The sequence below is a fragment of the Hippocampus bargibanti genome, linkage group LG06 (genome assembly GCF_051943395.1).
Source record: "Hippocampus bargibanti isolate YZ-2025 linkage group LG06, ASM5194339v1, whole genome shotgun sequence".
Lineage (NCBI taxonomy): Eukaryota > Metazoa > Chordata > Actinopteri > Syngnathiformes > Syngnathidae > Hippocampus > Hippocampus bargibanti.
The window spans coordinates 26,990,696-27,010,081 of NC_142739.1; the positions used below are offsets into that span (position 1 = coordinate 26,990,696).

General features: G+C 40.1%; 1 protein-coding gene across 1 annotated transcript; it reads left to right on the forward strand.

Annotated features, from left to right (window-relative positions):
- The first annotated feature begins 687 nt into the window (after nucleotides 1-687).
- Nucleotides 688-17,952, forward strand: ctps1b (CTP synthase 1b). The gene is made up of 18 exons (XM_088997859.1): nucleotides 688-846; nucleotides 2,760-2,940; nucleotides 3,057-3,227; nucleotides 5,051-5,151; nucleotides 7,010-7,126; nucleotides 8,618-8,701; nucleotides 8,852-8,932; nucleotides 9,014-9,165; nucleotides 10,618-10,750; nucleotides 10,831-10,919; nucleotides 11,615-11,709; nucleotides 11,892-11,954; nucleotides 12,091-12,134; nucleotides 13,345-13,441; nucleotides 13,518-13,573; nucleotides 13,728-13,824; nucleotides 17,204-17,348; nucleotides 17,434-17,952. The coding sequence occupies exons 1-18, from the start codon at nucleotides 832-834 to the stop codon at nucleotides 17,510-17,512; spliced, it is 1,800 nt and encodes a 599-aa protein (XP_088853985.1). The 5' UTR covers nucleotides 688-831; the 3' UTR covers nucleotides 17,513-17,952.
- The last annotated feature ends 1,434 nt before the right edge of the window (nucleotides 17,953-19,386 follow it).

The window sequence follows — 19,386 nt, forward strand, 5'->3', positions numbered from 1 at the left end:
AAACCACGCATTCACGCCTCCAATCCGGAAGACTTTGTTTGGGACGTGACAAAACCACTGCTTCTGATTGGCTGATATTAAAAGGGGCGTGGCAGAGTAGAGGCCGCGGTGAGTGACTCCGGAAGTAAAACACTTTGGCTCAAACCACATCTAAGCGGAAGCAAAACACTGTTTTATTTTAAACAACTACGTAATATAAGTGAGAAAATATTTGTACATCTCGAGCCTAATGAGGAATAAGCGGTATGGAAAATGGATGGATGGAAGTATGAAACGTAGAAATAATAAAATTAGATATATTAAATATTAGTATATGCCAGATAGAAAAAAGGCAAATGTATTTTTAAGGTCACATCAATGCAGAAGCAAATCACTGATTTATTTTAAACAACTACTTTATATAAATGAGAAAATATTTGTGCATGTGCTTTGTCATTTTAAGATGAAAGACATAATCAAAGTCTCCCCCTGAGTTTTTCTTCAGTTCTTTCGTGAATTTTCTATGGTTAACCTCATATGACAGTTTATCGTGCCTTGTTTTGTGTTTACCGTGTTGCGTTAGTGTGTATAAACTGTATTGTACATTTGTGTCAGTCGTTGTATTTCATTTATTTTCAATAACTACAGTAAAAATAATAATCCATAGGGGGCAGCATCGTAAAGAATGTACTAAAAGTCGATGCAAAGTGTAGTGGAAGAAGAACGTCCAGGAAAGTCAGCTTGTCTTTGCACGTGTTGTTGTCAGCGTGCACAACAGCCATCGGATACAAAGAAAAGGTTCATATAACGCAGATAAACTCACCGCATCCATTCGACTCTACACGACAGTAGATGTGTAGTCGCTTGGTAAGTATGCCGACGTTGATTTGCTAACATGTCGACGTGCGAACGCATCAAATAGTTTGACAATGAGAGTTTCCCCACTAGCCTCCTTACGTAATTAGAGTTTGAATTTCTGTCGTTAGATTACCGTACCTAAAATAGAGTCCATTTAAGTTTTAGAAATGAAGACAAAACCTGTAAGTGACTTACCGGCGTGTCCTTGTTATTAAAGTCCGGAACAACCGCTAAGCTAAATCAAACTCCCGCCATTTCACATCTGTCGATTTAAAATAGGCCATACGATGTCTTCGTACATGACGACCAAGTGCGGTCCCCGGGAGCCCTTATCCAGCCTGTTTTACACGTTTACCTCCTGCAACGCACCTGATTCAAACGATCTAATCAGCAACAACCCGTGCAGAAGCCTCCTAAGTATCCTGATCATATGAATCAGGCATGGGCTTCTTATGAAGCTTTTGAGGATCGAACCTTGGACACACTTGATGTAATGCTCGATTTTATTTTAGAGATTAAAATGATTCTTGTGATATCTATTCACGCTCAACTTCGTCAAGACTCAAACCAGACTAAAGAGAACCATATTTGTTTCGTGTGTGTGTTTCCTGCACTGCATGTAAGGGATGTAACTGAAAGTAAAAACAAAAATCAAGGAAAAATACTATGCTTTTGAATTCATCTGAAGAACAGTGATCATCACGCTGTTGGCTTTGGTTCATGGTCACATCCTTCATTAAATTTAACTATGCCCCAATGAATTTACAGAGAAAAGAACAAAAAAAGTGTTGATCCAGTGGAGAGGGTGGACTATGGAGAGCTTATTATGCACTATTTTTTTGAAATTGCATCCTTTTTAGTTCACATCAGACATGAAAGTATTCTTTGAGGTTATCCATCGAAAATCATGGCTTAGGTTTGATACTTTGAAAGTAGTTCCCTACCCGTGTTTATTATTATTTTTTTGGAGGGGTGGGGGCAGTCCTTGTCTGCATGGCGCTCACAGTCCAAGTGAAACTGAAAGTATAGGTCAGCTTCTCTCCTGCCGCATCTACTTAGAACGGCGTGTTCTACCGGAAACAAATTCCTTGTGTGTTCTACATACTTGGCAATAAAGATGATTCTGATTCTGATTCTGAACTACGTGTAGTCTACTTAGTTTTTTGTTTTTACACCAGAATGTCACAGGGAGAGTGACTGCCTTTAGAGCAGCTTCTGTATTTAGTTTTTGCCGCTCTGAAATGTAAATTTCTCCAATGTGAGACAAATAAAGGCTCATGTAACCTAACAATTTGCTTAAATTGTGCAATGTATTTATTTTAATAATAATAAATTATATTTTAAGCGCCTTTCAAAGCTCTCAAGGACACTTTACAGTCACAGACAAGCATAGGTACTATAATAAATAAAATACAATCACAAAATAGAATACAATAAATAAAATACAATGAAAAATGGGTTTTGAGATGGGATTGCAGAGTTTGGGGGCAGAGCAACTGAAAGCTCTGTCCCCCATTGTGCTGAGATGGGCAGGGGGGCACACAGAGGTGGAGGGGGGAAGAGGATGTGAAGGAACGAGATGGAATAGTAATTTGAAGAAGGTCAGATAGGTATGGGGGGCAAGGTTATGAATAACTTTCAATGTATAAAGAAGACATTTTGTGAGGAAATACCAAAGGGGAGACTCCAAAGACTCTTGTGGAGTGCGCGTGTGGATATTTGTTTACCCCATGCTATCTTATTTTGATTAGTATGTTAGCCAATACTCTTGATTAGACCCGTGCAAAGGTGGCTTGTTCACATCGGAGAATTAAACTCCAGACTACAGTCCAATTGATGTCACATGACTTCAGGATTGAGCACACGTTGAATGTAAGCAGTTTGAACGTTGACCGTCGATGTCGTCTTTGCTCTCCGTCCAGATATCTTATGACACCATGAAGTACATCTTGGTCACCGGCGGTGTGATTTCCGGCATCGGCAAGGGCATCATCGCCAGCAGCGTGGGCACGCTCCTCAAGTCATGCGGCCTTCATGTCACAGCCATCAAAATCGACCCGTACATCAACATAGACGCCGGCACTTTCTCGCCTTATGAGCACGGTCAGTCAACCGGACATCCTTAGAGACGGATTTTATGCTGCGTTGTTAATATTTGACAAGATGGATGCTACTTTTGTTCAAAGAGCGACACTGATGCATTCTCTGTGTGCGCACAGGTGAAGTTTTTGTGCTAGATGATGGAGGCGAGGTGGATCTGGACTTGGGCAACTACGAGCGTTTCCTGGATATCCGCCTGACGAGGGACAACAATTTGACCACAGGGAAGATCTACCAGTCGGTCATCAATAAGGAGAGGAGAGGAGACTATCTGGGCAAGACCGTTCAAGGTGAGAAACTGCCATGAAAAAGTGGCCATTTCATGATAAAAAAAATATTAGAAATAAAATAAATGCATAAAGAAAAATGATTGAATATTTATACAATATAATACAATACATATTGATTTTTATAGCGCTTTAATAACAGCTGAAGCTGGAACATAGCGCTTCACTTGGACAACTATCATATACAGGAAATAAAGCAGTCACAAAAATAGTAGAAAGTACCAGGCAGTACATTCAGTACATTTATGAATAATGTTTATAATTATATCTAGATATTTATACGCAGAGTGCTTAATGTCATATTCATGGAAATGCAGTGGGAAAAGTGTTTTTTTTTTAATCAAGCCTCTAAAATAAACTTTTCCAAAAAAAATCCTACTATTTTTTTACCTTATTCACTGTCAGACGATGTGCATAAAATGTGTCCAATCCAGTGCTAGGGTTTTTGTCATTTTCACTCAAATTGCAGGACCCACAGAATGTTGAGTTTTAGGACTAAATAAACATTCAAAGCAGATTAAGAAACCTTCAACGCTCTTCTTTTATCAGAAAAAAAGTTAATTCCTAAGTTATATGGGTCTGGAGTTGTATGAGCTTGAAATGGGGGCGGCTGTCTAAAATATAATATAATGTAATGCATACATATTGGTTTATATAGCGCTTTCACAACAGTTTAAAGCACTAACATGGAAAAAAGAGAAATACTCCCCCCTCATCTAAGGGAAAAACATTGCCAGAGGTCTTAGCAGCGCTTTATTGGCACCCAAGCAAGAAAAAAACATTCAGGAATGGCGCTCCACGTCACACTTCAATTCCGGAATACATTCGGGAATGGCAGTGAATTGGTTAATAATGTATATTTCAACCCAAAGACCGTTTAATATAGTAATGTAAATACATATCGAAAGCTTAAAAAAAACAATAATTCTAAGACTCTTGTATTGTTTAAAAATAGACCACGATTACAATGCATTTATTTATAAATTCTGCATAACAGATTCAAATTTATTTCATTTTTTTATATATAATTTCAATGTGCAGGTAGTAAATTCACAGTTTTATTTATTTGTTTATCTATTTTTATATATACAGTGAGACCTCAATTTATGAACTTAATTGGTTCCCAGACAGAGTGTGTAAGGCGAAAAGTGTGTATCTCAAAAAAAAAAATTCCATAGGAAACCATTAAAATGGGAATAATCCGTTCCCGGGTTTCCATAAAATATATTTTTCAACTAAATAAGCCTTAAAACTACACACTACATAACTTATTCTATGTATAATAAATGTGCTATTGTATTGTAATGAAAGAAATACACTGCATTGTATCACAAAGTCACTTTATTTACATTTGTGATGGTCATTGATGGCTTGATGGAATGGCGTTGGAGGTCGAAGGTCAAAGGGAATTGCTGTTTGGAAAGAGAGGCACATTACATGAGGACTGTAATTAAAGAAATAAACTGTGCTGTAAAATAAATTGTATTTGCCTTTTTGGTGGTCGTTGATGGCTTATGGAAGGAGAGTCACCTTCCATAAGGACTGTTGATAACTTAACCTCTGGTGCTGTTCGGTCATGTGCTTCCGCCGAAGATCACTCCTCCAGCCGTGGTGGGTGTGTATTATGAAAATAGTGCTTATCATAAGGTTTAATTTTCAGAAATTTGACATTTGTAAGACGAAAAGTTTGTAAGATACGGTGTTTGTAAGTTGAGGTCTCACTGTATTTAATTATTTGGGCAGCCATTTTTTGGACATGCGCGAAAACCCTAGGATTTGTAATAATTTCCATGTTGGAAAAGTGCTTAAAATTGTGTCTCTTCCAGTTGTCCCTCACATCACCGATGCGATCCAAGAGTGGGTGATGAATCAGGCCAAGGTTCCCGTGGATGGGGATGGCGTCGAGCCTCAAGTTTGTGTCATAGAGGTCAGTTGGTTTGGCTTTTAATACACATTGTTGCCTCAAGCAAAAATGCTGTGTAAGTAAAAATACAAAGCAACACATTGTGCGAAACGGGGCTTGAATGTTTTTTCAAGGTGCGTTTGCCTGAGGCGTTCAAGCGCGCACATCTGGCGCCAATCTGCCGCGTTGTTGGCTGTGCCGTCGCTGTGGGAGCCGGCTGTGAATAATACCCAATGTCTTCAGTTTTAAAAAACGAAACTCAAACGCGGTCAGTTCATCTTGAAGATGTCGTTTTGCTTGTTTATCTGAGGCGGAAGTGGGTCATTTGTAAAAGCTTCATGTGGGGTGAAAAAATAGAAATAGATTATCGGCGCCGTTGGACAGCTTTTAACGCACGCACACACCGAGTGGGGGGTTGTTTTCCCCCGTAGCCAGAAAGAGTGTTATTACACATTTTTTGGAAGGCATCAGTAAAGACTAAATTTTTATTTGAAACAATAACAATAATAATAATAATAATAATACATTTCATTTATAAGCGCCTTTCAAAACTCTCATGGACACTTTACAGTCACAGCATAAATTTTTCTGTGGGTGAGCAGCAGCAGCCACACGCGCCAGCGTTCACTCAACCCGGAAGTAACTCAAATAGATAGAAAGCTAACTAATACATAGCTAAGCGCTAGCTATATAACTAGTCAGATAGATAGCTAATATATAGCCAGCTAGATAGTCAGCTAGACAGCTAATAGATAGCAAATAGATAGCTAGCTAGGTAGCCAGCTAGATTAGCAGCTGACCTTCAAATGACCCAAGAAGCATCGCATAGCAAGCTTTGTTTATGCCGCTGCAGGCGTTGTACCTAGAGTGCATAATTGCATGTGTTGAGATTGCTTGAGAGCTATTTTGCTAGCAAAAGTTAGCTACGAGAAGTTTAGCTCCCACCAACATCATCAATTAGATTTTTTTTAATATCATTATTTGCAATACCCTAAGATAGCAACAAAAATCCTGTGTTCTTCCATCACCGTTTGGTTTGGGGCCGCCATAAAAATGGACAAAATCCGACTTCAACGAACAGTTAGGGCGGCGGAAAAAAATCATTGGCGCCCTACCCACTCTCGAGGATTTACACACTGAAAGAATCCAAACTAGGGCGCGGAAAATCATACCGGACCCTCCGCACCCTGCCCACCACCTTTTCCAGCTACTCCCCTCAGGCAGGCGCTACCGATCCATGCGCACCAAATCCACCAGACATTTAAACAGCTTCTTCCCCCAAGCCATTAACTCTTTGAACAGCAGCACAAATGGAACTCTATAGTGCCTCTGCAATTTTTTGATGATGATACTAGTGCAGCGTGTTCAACCGGAAACAAATTCCTTGTGTGTTCTACATACTTGGAAATAAAGATGATTCTGATTCTGAAAACAAATGCATCAAAATTAACTCATTCACTGCTAGACGGTGTGCAAAAATGTGTCCACTCCAGTGCCAGGGTTTTTGTCATTTTCACTCAAATTTCAGGACCCACAGATTAGTTTGTTTTAGGACGACATAAACATTCAATTCAGTGTAAGAAACCTTAGACTCTCTTTTTTCATCAAGAAAAAAAGTGATAATTCCTTAGTTAATTGGGTCTGAAGTTATCTGAAGTAAAAGTGGGGGCTGTGCAAACGGCAAATGCAGCCCCCTTGTGGGAGGGAAATACATTGCCAGAGGTCTGAACAAATTCGGGAATAGCGCTACACGTCTTTCTTTTCAATTCCCGAATACATTCAGGAATGGCAGTGAATGAGTTAACCTGTCGACCGTTATTAGCGGTATCGCCCCCGTCGTGATTACGCAATGCGCTCTAAAACCACCGTGTGTTATTCGCAGCTGGGGGGCACAGTGGGAGACATCGAGAGCATGCCCTTCATCGAGGCCTTCAGGCAATTTCAGTTCAAGGTGAAGAGAGAGAACTTCTGCAACATCCACGTGAGCCTCGTGCCGCAGGTGAGCGACCCACTCCCACCCCTTTGTATTATTTTCATGTACGTATGTATAAAAATGAAGGTTCGAGACTCCATTTTAGATGTTTCATGCATTGCCAATCAACAAAATTAGATGACATTTTTTTTCCAGTATGAAATGTAAATTCAGATCACATTTGTACAGGTAACTTCCGAGTTACGACCGGGTTCCGTTCTGACGAAACGGTCGTAAGTCAAACGGTCCTAAGTGTAAAATCCATTCAAAATGGCGGACGTGACGTTTCCACGACAGGACAGTATAGATTATAGAATGTCACTCTGCTGTTTTTAAGCAGTGTTTTCTATTCAATACTATTACATACCAAACTGTTTACAGTTCATTTATACATGTTATGACTTTTAGTGTCATTTTTATCATTTTATATTTCGTATTCTTCTTCTTTTCCTTTCGGCTTTTCCCTTCAAGGGGTAGCCACAGCAAATCAGTGTCCTCCATCTTTCGAGGTTTTATATTTTATATTTCGTATGATCAATTTTTATTACTGTATAAGTGTACCTGTAATGTATACAAAAGTGTTTACTGTACAGTTCATTTATACATGTTATACTTACCTTTTAGTGTCGTTTTTATCATTGTATATTCCATATTATCGATTTTTACTGTATAACTGTACCTGTAATGTAAAATCGCTCTGCCTGCTAACGGCCAGAAGAGGTCGCCCGACACACACGCTCGGACTCAGGCAGACCCCAAAGGAAAAAAGCAGTATACAGTACTACAGGAGAGGTTGCCTTGACGGTGTCTGCACTGTATAACTACTGTATTGAGTGCAGTCGCGCAGTATTCATGCTGGCTGTAGTACGCTTTGCCGGCTGCTTGCGCGTTGCGGTGCCAGACGTATATTTTTTTTTAAAAAGTGTCTTGCGGTCGTGGTCGTAAGTACGGGTGGTCATAACTTGCGCCGGTCGTAACTCGGATTTTGCCTGTATTTCTTTTATTTCAAATAAATCATTTGGAGACAGAAGTTTATCAAATGAGTGGAATTAACTACAGTTGTATATTATTTTAAAAATGCTTGTCTATTAATATCCTTCTTAAAAGTTTGTCATTTTGTATTTAAACTGTAGGTTAATAATTTTATGGACTACAACAGTTCACATTAATCTTCAAACAAAATGTTTTTTGTAAAAAATGCAAGAGTTAGAATACAGTAAAGTCTCGTTATATCGATATCGGATATATCGATAGTCCCGGTTATATCGATACTATTTCTATGCACGCACAGAGAAAATTACATGCAAACAGGGTCGGATATATCGATAGTCCCGGTTATATCGATATTTTTTCGGACTCCCTTGAATATCGATATAACGAGACTTTACTGTATATTGAATTCTATTCAAGGACCATGACAGTGTTTCCGACACCTGACTGAATAATCCTGGCTTGTTACATTATGTATGTATGTATTTATTTGTTTACTAGTTTGTTTATTTTATCTATTTTCTTCAGCCAAACACAACAGGAGAACAAAAAACCAAGCCGACTCAAAACAGCGTGCGGGAGCTCAGAGGCCTCGGCTTGTCTCCCGACCTGGTGAGGGGAAAATACACCCGCTGAGACAAATTGTTGTTGTCAAACTACACACACACACACACACACACACACACACACACACACACACACACACACACACACACACACACACACTTAAAATAAAAAATAAAAATCCAGTGTTTGCTTCAGATCATGTGCCGGTGCGCAACGCCCTTGGAAACGGCGGTGAAGGAGAAGATATCCATGTTTTGTCACGTGGAGCCCACGCAGGTGATGAAAAAGGGGCGGGGCCTATCATTTCGGTGGTCTGTCGATCAATAAACGGCTTTCCAACTCGTTGGTCTCTTACAGGTCATCTGTGTCCATGACGTGTCTTCGGTCTACAGAGTTCCTCTGTTGCTGGAGGACCAAGGCGTTGTCAGCTATTTCTGCCAAAGGCTCAACCTACCTGTGGAGATGAGGCCCAGGAAGATGCTCTCCAAATGGAAGGAGATGGCCGACAGGTGAGTACCCCCCCCCCCCCTTGCCCCTCCACAACGGAAAAAAAGAACTAAAAGAATATGTAATGCTATTATTCAGAAGAGAGGAAAAAATAAGACAATCATTTTGTAGCCCGATAACTTTTACGCCTTGGTGAAATGTAACAGTCCCAAAGGGAACGGAGAATTTATCTTTTCAAATATGAAATGAAACGGCGATCACGGTTTATTGCCGAATGCTGCCCCCCTTCCACTCCCTCGATCCCCCTGTTGCGCTTAGATGATTGCTCTCTTTTCCCTTTCAAATGCTCTCGGTGTGGCTTATTACTTAAAAGAAGCCAAAAATATTTGAGATCAAGTGCCTTCCTTGTTCCGCATTTTAACTCATTCATAACTACACAATGTGCAAACATTTGTCAACTCCAGTGCCAGTGTTTTTGTCATTTTCACTCAAATTGCAGGAGCCACAGAATACAGTGATACCTTGGCTTACGAACTTAATTTGTTCCCAGACAGTGTGTAAGGTGAAAAGTGTGCATCCCAAACATTAATTTCCCATAGGAAACCATTAAAATGAGAATAATCCGTTCCCAGATCCCCATAAAGCATAATTTTTGACTAAAAAAGCCTTAAAACTGCACAAAATATACACTTCGTTCGTACTCTGATGTATCACTGTATTGAGATTTAGGACTACATAAACATTCAATGCAGTGTCAGAAAACTTAGACTCTCTACTTTAATAAAAAAAAGTTATTTCCTAAATTTTTTGGACCTGGAGTTATTAGAGCTTGAAATGGGGGCGGCTGTACATAATACAATGCAATACGTGTTGATTTACTTTCACAACAGCTGAAACTAACAGAGCGCTAATATGGACAGAAGGCAAATGCCGCCCCCTCGTGGAAGGGAAAAAACATTGCCAGAGGTGTGATCGGCGCTTTATCGGCATTCCGCCTGCAAGAAAAACCAAAACCCGAACAAATTCGGGAATGGCGTTCCACGCCATGCTTTTAAATTCCAGAATAAATTCAGGAATGGCATCGAATGAGTGATAGTCTCTTCTCTAGTGTTGATATTCTAAAAGCGTTCGAGCTCAACATATCCGATACGAATCAAAAGCCGACGTACTGTATGTCAACTTTCTATCTGAGTTATTCCGGGTTGAGTGAACGCTGGCTCGTGTTGCTATCTATTAGCTGTCTACATAGCTAGCTATCTTTTAGCTATCTAGCTAGCTATCTATTAGTTATCTATTAGCTAGCTAGCTAACTTTCTATTTGAGTAATTTCGGGTTGCGTGTTGCTGCCGCTGCTCATCCATAGAAAACATATCCCGTGACTGTAAAGTGACCTCGAGAGTTTTGAAAGGCGCTTATAAATGAAATGTATTATCTTTATTGTTGTTATTATTTTTATTATTTTTATTTGTATTATTATTAGAAAAGTGATTGGCACATCCTCTTTCCCATTCCAGATCCGACCGCCTCCTTCAGACCGTTTCCATCGCGCTGGTTGGGAAATACACAAAGCTGTCGGACTCGTACACGTCAGTCATCAAGGCCCTGGAGCACTCGGCGCTCGCCATCAGTCACAAGCTAGAAGTCAAGGTATGGATAACGTCACGTCGCGGCTTCTCGTCGCGTTGGAGTTGTGATTTGTTTAAACGTTGGGACTGTTGCCATTCCAGTACATAGACTCGGCCGATTTGGAGCAAGCCACTTTGAAGGATGAGCCGGTGAAATATCACGAGGCCTGGCAAAAACTCTGCAGCTCCAAGTGAGTGCTTTTTCACAACCGTTGTGTATACATATACAGTGAGACCTCAACTTACGAACTTAATTGGTTCCCCGACAGAGTGTGTAAGGCGAAAAATGTGTATCTAAAAAAAAAAATCCCATAGGAAACCGTTAAAATGGGAATAATCCGTTCCCGGCTTTCCATAAAATATACTTTTCAACTAAATAAGCCTTAAAACTACACACAACATACCTTATTCTATATATAATAAATGTGCTATTGTATTGTAATGAAAGAAATACACGCATTGTATCATAAAGTCACTTTATTTACATTTGTGATGGTCATTGATGGCTTGATGGAATGGCGTTGGAGGTCGAAGGTCAAAGGGAATTGCTGTTTGGAAAGAGAGGCGCATTACATGACGACTGTAATTAAAGAAATAAACTGTGCTGTAAAAGAAATTTTATTTGCCTTTTTGCTGGTCGTTGGTGGCTTATGGAAGGAGAGTCACCTTCCATAAGGACTGTTGGTAACTTAACCTCTGGTGCTGTTCGGTCGTGTGCTTCCGCCGAAGATCACTCCGCCAGCCGTGGTGGGTGTGTATTATGAAAATAGTGCTTATTATAAGGTTTAATTTTCAGAAATTTGACGTTTGTAAGATTTGTAAGGTCGTTCTTGTCCAATGTTGTGCTGAGTGACCCATCTTCCTGATTAAAATTTGTGTACCGCAGCGGCGTATTGGTGCCTGGTGGTTTTGGTGTGAGAGGGACGGAAGGCAAGATGTTGGCAATCAACTGGGCGAGAAAACAGAATAAACCTTTCTTAGGTAAGCATGCAAGCAAGGTGGCTGTCGTATAATGGCCGATAAATACACGAATGCTCGTTTCACTTCATGTCGGACGAGTTTTTTCGATACAGCCTCTCAAGACGCAACAGTGACATTCGACAAGTCTTGTCATTCGATTGTACAAATTCAGCAAGAATTCCATTTGTGTCGTATCCGCGCAGGTGTGTGTCTGGGCATGCAGCTGGCCGTTTGCGAGTTCGCCCGCAATGTTCTCGGCTGGGAAGGTGAGAGATTGCCAAACACCGACATTTGATCCCAGTTCGAGTTTGGAGAAGAAAATTTGAGCTGCTTTTGCTTTATTTTATTTTATTCTAATTTTATTTTATTTGATTTTAATTTATTTTATTTTATTTTTCTTAGATGCCAACTCCACCGAGTTTAACCCGGATTCCAAGTACCCTGTGGTAGGTTGTCTTCCCGTGTGCAATAACATTTTGTCTATGTTAGCGCTTTGTTCCAGCGTCAGCTGTTGTTAAAGCGCTATATAGCTACCTAGCTAGATAGCTAATCGATAGCTAATAGATGGCTGATAGATAGATGGTCGGCCAGATAGCTATTTTAGCTATCTATTAGATATCTATTGGCTGGCTGTTGGCTATCTGTTAGCTATCTCTTAGCGAGCTAGCTTTCTATCTATTTGAGTTAGTTCCAGCTTGAGCAAAAGCTGGCACGTCTGGCTGCCGCTGCTCACCCACAGAAAAATGTATCCTGTGACTGTAAAGTGACCCTGAGAGTTTTGAAAGACGCTTATAAATGAAATGTATTATAGTTATTATTATTACGGGTGTGCTATGTACGGATATTAACTCATTCACTGACATTCCCGAATTCATTCGGGAATTGAAAATATGACAGAGCACCAGTCTCAAATGTTTTTGAATTTTGGTTTTTCTTACTGGGTTGACGATAAAGCGCTGGCCAGACCTCTGGCAAGGTTTTTTCCCTTCCACGAGGGGGCAACATTTGGTTTTTGCCCATGTTAGCGCTTTGTGACAGCTTCAGCTGTTGTTAAAGCGCTATATAAATCAATATGTATTGTATTTTGTATAGCCGCGCCCATTTCAAGCTCAGATAACTCCAGACCCAAATAACCTAGGAATTGACTATTTTTTTATTGATGAATAAGAGAGTCTAAGATTTCGAACGCTGTATTGAATATTAATGTCCTCCTAAAACTCAATATTCTGTGGGCCCTCAAATTTGAGTGACAATAACAAAAACCCTGGCACTGGAGTGGACACATTTTTGCACATCGTCTGGCAGTGAATGAGTTAATAATTGATTAATTGTGGGTCGTAGTGGACAGAACGGGGACAGTCGATGAGGAGACAAAAAATTATTGTAGGCCGCCACATAATTGTAAAAACTGTTGTATTTTTTTTTAATTACTCAAATTATTCAATTAACATTGATTACACAAAAGTGACATTATAGTTGACCTCAAAACATTTGCATATTTGCCCGAAGCCATCTAATAATTGCGCCACATGACCGCAAACTTTTATCCTCTTTCTAGTTTGCCAAGAAAAAAAAAACAATGACTTGTTTGTGAGCGTTTCCCGCTTTCATTGTGCTTATGTTTTTGGGCACGCCGCAATTATCGGTACTCTGCAGGTGATCGACATGCCCGAGCATAACCCAGGCCAGATGGGAGGCACGATGCGGCTCGGCCAGAGGCGAACTATCTTCAAGACCAAAAACAGTGTGCTGAGTATGTTCACCCTCGGAATCTCGGAACGATGTTCTTTACGGTTTTCGTAAAAAATTGCCCTCGTCACTTCTTACAGGAAAACTCTATGGAGACGTGGACCACGTCGACGAGCGGCACAGACACCGATTTGAGGTGAGCCTCGATGATGGGGGGGTTGCAGGGTGGGATATGCCCTCTTTAATCAAGCCCGTTTCAATCTCTGTGACTGATGTCATCTGCCGCTATCGATCGGCAAACTTTTCACTTCCTCGTTTTCCGAGATGATTTGATCAGATCGTCACCGCAGGTGAACCCCGAGCTCAAGCACCACTTTGAAGAGAAGGGGCTTCAGTTTGTCGGCCAGGACGTGGAGGGGGAGCGGATGGAGATCATTCAGTTGGAGGGTGAGTTCATCGCAATGGCCTCACTTCAGTGTTCGCTTCAATTTGAAAATTCAAAGGGATTTTAAAGGACAACCGACGTCTCCGGACAAGTTGTGTCCATAATTTGTAAAATGGCTTCAAATGGCTTCTACTGAGCGTATTTTACAAAGATTCCACCGCATATAGCTATATTTTATGTTTTAAGACTCGTTCTGAATATTCATTGTTTTTGAGTTGGTGACGAGTCCTTACCCTACGTCACTGAAGAAACGCCCCTGACCGAAAAGAAGGACACATTGTAGCAGTCCTTTCATCACGTCAATGCTTGTTTGGTCTGAAAACCTTGTGTTGCACCAGAAAGAGCCAGAAGAGGGCGTCCAAGCTCCATGTAAGGAATTTATCAGCCTGTGGAAACGGGCTGATTCATTCCTCACAGGAGCTCGGTGGCCATTTTCTGCCTCTTTTTGGGAGATACATTTCCCCCCCAATGTTGCCTCAAAATGGCACGGAATAAATTCTTTAATCGATTGCAAACATGTATGCTTTCCTCTTCAGAACTATTTGAATCATATTCATAACTGGATGTGTAACAAGAAAGCATATTCTCCGAATCTGAAGCCATTGTTTTGATTCTCCAGCAATGCAAGACGTCTTGCCGTGACGTCACGAACTGGGGGCGGGACTTTCTGAAAATGCCCAATTCGCAGCTTAATTATTTGCAGATTTTGGACACGTTAAGTCATTTTTATTGGTGTTTTGCATTTGAATAAAAATATCATTCTGCGTGTTTTGGGTAAATTTTGAGGAATGACTGGCCAACTATTTTCAAGTATTTTCGGGAAATGAAAATCTGTGCCTTAGCCACCTGCCCAAAATGGGGAGGGGGGGTTGCCAGAATCTGAGTTCTGTCCTCCCTCCTACGAGCTCCAGTTAGATGGAGCCGCAGTATTTTGGACCAACTGAAAAAAACTTGAGGAAGGACTGGTGAACTATTTTTAAGTATTTTTCTGAAAGGAGGCTTGATTGATGGTCACTAACTGTTCTTTCATGTACTGCGCTTGCAATTTTCACCCTCAAACTTTGCGATGGTTTGCCTCGGTGGCCGGGTCGCGTTTTGTTATCAGATGAAGCTGAGAGGGTGCCGAGTTCCTTTCAAGGCCATCGCTGTATAAAAACACTTTTTCACAGCGTTAAACGCTCGCGCCGCAACACTTTAATGGCTTTGTCCTTGGCTCCGGCCGAAGCTTGTTAAAAGATTCACTAACGCCTCCACTTCCGACACTAAATGTTGGCTAGCGGGTGGCTGCTATTCAATATGCTCTTTATTGCTGTCACTGTCCAAAATGAATGCCTCCTTTTAGTCGTTGCTTTTTCGGCCATTTGTCTTCTCCCTGTTGTTTGCTTTGTCCTTTTATTGGTCTGTTTTTATTTTTATTTTATATTTATTTTTTTAATTATTGTATCCTCGGGGAGGGGGCGTTGGCCTTTTAGTCACTTGTTTTATTTGACTGCCACGTGGGTTTTTATTTTGTGTTTTGAGCATATTTGTAATTTTGTGTGTTAGTAATACAGTTTACGAACTCTTTGGCTTACGAATTGTTCACTTTACGAACATTGAATTCGCTAGAATATAATCTCGGCATACGAACCAAACCACACGGAGCGCCACGGTGGCTGGCGGACTACTTTTCCACACCCACTTTGTTTTAGCGCAGCCGTGGTTTGTTATCGAGTGGAGTACTTTTGCTCTTATGGGACCGAAAAAGACCCCACCACAAGCTAGTGTTAAGCCGAAGAGGACACAAAAGAAAATTAGGGTCGAGCAGAAGATGATTATCAAAAAACACGAACGAGATGTTAGTTTGTGTGATTTAGCTGTCCCAGTACCATTACGCCACAGGTGTCAAAGTCAAGGCCCGCGGGCCAAATCCGGCCCGCCACATCATTTTTTGCGGCCCGCGAAAGCAAATCAAACTTGTTAAATTCCATGATGATTGCTAAAATCTGAGCCAAAATTTCACATTTTTGGATGTCAACCACAATAAAAGTCATTATTCTTGACTTCAGATTTGAAACGAGTTATTCATTAATTTGCTGTGTGCTCTATATGTAATATTTGAAGGGATTTAAACATTCTAATGGGTTCCCCAAATTCATAACGGCCCTCGAGAGGAAACCATAACTACAATGTGGCCCGCGGCACGCGAGAGTGGCTGCCTTTCCAGCAGCTCCTGTGTTTTGCTTTTCTACTTTCATTTCTTTCATAACTTTGCTGCTGTGAAATGTAAATTTCTCCACTGCGAGACTAATAAAGGCAAATCCAATCCAATCCAAATCCAATCCAATCCAAAAAATGACTGACACCCCTGCATTACGCTAAGTCGACCATTGCTACCATCCATTGACAACTACTATCACAAAGGTCAATAAAACGACTTTATTATACTGTACAGTTTATTTAATTACAATACAATAGCACCTTTATTATACATAAAATAAGGTATATTTTGTGTAGTTTTAAGGCTTATTTAGGAGAAATTATGTTTTATGGGGACCTGGGAACGGATTATTCTCATTTTTATGGTTTCTTATGGGAAATAAATGTTTAGCAGACAAACGTTTTGCCTTACACACACTTTGTGTGAACCAATTAAGTTTGTAAACTGAGGTATCACCGTAATTTAGACCCCCGCCTGAACCCCCTTCACCCCATGGTCATACATTTCATTTATAAACTCCTTTCAAAACTCTCAAGGACACTTTAGTCATCGGATATTTTTTCTGCGGGTGAGCAGCGGCAGCCACATGCGCCAGCGCTCACTCAACCCGGAAGTAACTCAAATACATAGAAAGCTAGCTAGCTAATAGATACAGTAATAATAATAATAATAATAATAAATTTTATTTATAAGCGCCTTTCAAAACTCTCAAGGACACAGGATATTTTTACTGCGGGTGAGCAGTGGCAGCCACACGTGCCAGCATTCACTCAACCCGGAAGTAACTCAAATAGATAGAAAGCTAGCTAGCTAATAGATACAGTAATAATAATGATACATTTAATTTCTAATGTGAACAATAGCACTCTATTCGATACTTTATGAACACACAAATGACATGAATGAAATAAATTAAAGTAAAAATACAATGAAACCGTTTTTGTTTCTTTACATTTAGCTTCTCATGCTAATGTACTTATCTTAGTCCACCAGGAGCCAGTACAAGACGGCCATGCAAAGCAATATTATTAGACTGAGCTCCTTTCTTTGCTTCTCAGTACAGCATTAATATTAATGTTTTTTTTTTCAGAGGATAAAGAATATATGCATCATCATGCATCGCCGTTTGCATTCAGATGCTAAATAGGAGAACAACTGTGCCTCTCTTCTTCCTTTTTCAGAACATTGCTACTTCATCGGAGTGCAGTATCACCCCGAGTTCACCTCCAGACCCATCAAACCATCCCCGCCCTACTTCGGCCTCCTTCTGGCTTCCGCCGGAAAACTCCACAGCTACCTGGCTAAGGGTTGTCGTCTGTCTCCACGGTAACCGCCACCAAATACCACTCCGCCTCCCGTCAGGTGGGCGAGGGGGGGTCACCACCGTAACGCCGGTCCTCGTATTTTGCAGGGAGACATACAGCGATCAAAGCGGAGGCAGCTCTCCCGACGTCGATATCGCCGAGCTCAAATTCCCGTCCGTGTCGTGAGGCGGCGCAACGTCGGGACTATTAAACAAAGTGCCACTCAAAAATGAGTTTTCAAGCTATTGGGTAAAATATACTTTTCATTATTTATACTCGACGGTGAAACGTGTCAAGTTTCGGGGTACATTTTGAAATAAAAGTTTATTATCAGCAGCTGTGTTACATTTTGGAAGAGTGATGAAAAGATAGTTATCACGTATTGGGTTTGAAAATTGTTTTATATAAAGTAAATTTGCATTGATTAAAAAAAAAAAAAAACATAAGGTCATTGGTTTGTGTTGTAAATTACGCAAGTATGTTTCCGTTATGCAGTTTAATGTACATATAAAACACTGACAGTGAGTGTACTGTATATACAAAAATAGTGTTATAGTAGTTTTTGAACGCAAAAAAATGACTTGCTCTGATCACCTCTGCCTTGATGAAATAAAGAAACAACCTCAGCGTATGGTTTCATGCTTTACCTTTCTCATGATAAGTTTCAAGGCGGCGTTTATAACGCCAGTTATTCAACTGTGTGTTGAATGAATAATTTCGTTGTCACCTTGCTAGATGCATTTTTGTCCTTGGTGACAAAAAAGGTCTCATTGAAAATGATGTTTTGGGGACTTTTTTTATAATAATATAATAATACATTTCATTTATAAGCGCCTTTCAAAACTCTCATAGTCACTTTACAGTCACAGGATTAAGTTTTTCTGTGTGTGAGCAGCGGCAGCCACCCCAAAGTAACTCAAATAGATAGAAAGCTAGCTAATGGATAGCTAATATAGCTAAATGGATGCTTTTTGAGACGTTTAAGGCCCGAGTTCCAACTGATGGAAAACTGAACCCCCCCTCATAAACTTTGGTTGGATTGGATTAGCCTTTATTAGTCTCGCAGTGGAGACATTTACCTTTCACAGTATGAATGGAAGAAGAAAGGAAAGGAAGAAGTAGAAAAACCGCCATCTTCATGTCAAAATAATAAATAACGTAGTATACTCTCCAGTTGTACATGTCTTCATAGATCATATATTTTATTAGAAATGAAGGAAAATTGTTCATTTCATGGTAAGATCAGAGCACTGACATCAAATGGTGAGTAGTTTTACTTTATTTGAATGTTATTGTGCTGACAACCATTTTAGATTTGAGTTAGTGTGTTTGTTTACTTCCGGGTTGAGTGAACGCTGGCGCCAATGGCTGTCGCTGCTCAACCGCAGAAAAGTTGTTCTTATTCTATGCCTGTAAAGTGTCCTTGACAGTTTTTAAAGGCGCTTATAAATGCAATTGTATTATTATAATTATTAAATGTTTATTTTTCAGTACAAACAATTACAGATTACTTTATATAAGCCTCAAACATGTGTATATAAGCCGTATTAAACATACATTCCATACAAAATATAGCACGGAAGCAACTTACGAACGAATTACGAACTTATGGGGAGCATCTGTATAAATCAAAATGTATATGTATTGTATTTTGTAAAGCTGCCCCCATTTCAAGATCAGATAACTCCAGACCCATATAACTTATGAATTAACTTTTTTCTGATGAAAGAAGAGAGTCTCAGTTTTGCTAACACTGCACTGAATGTTTACGTCGTCCTAAAACTATTCTGTGTGTAAACTATAATTAATATATATAATATATAATTAAAGTGACAAAGACAAAAACCCTGGCACTGGAGTGGACACAGTTTTGCACGTCTGTCAGTGAATGAGTTAAACAACGAAAAGGGAGAGTCCATTTTAAATGTTTTTTTAAGATCGTTCTTTGATTGATGTCATGCAATCTTTTTGTCTCTCTTTGTTTTTGCCAGAAGGAATTTGAATTGCCAACTTCCTCTTTTGGGACTGTTTTGTTCTTGACAAGCAGATGACCCTGTCTA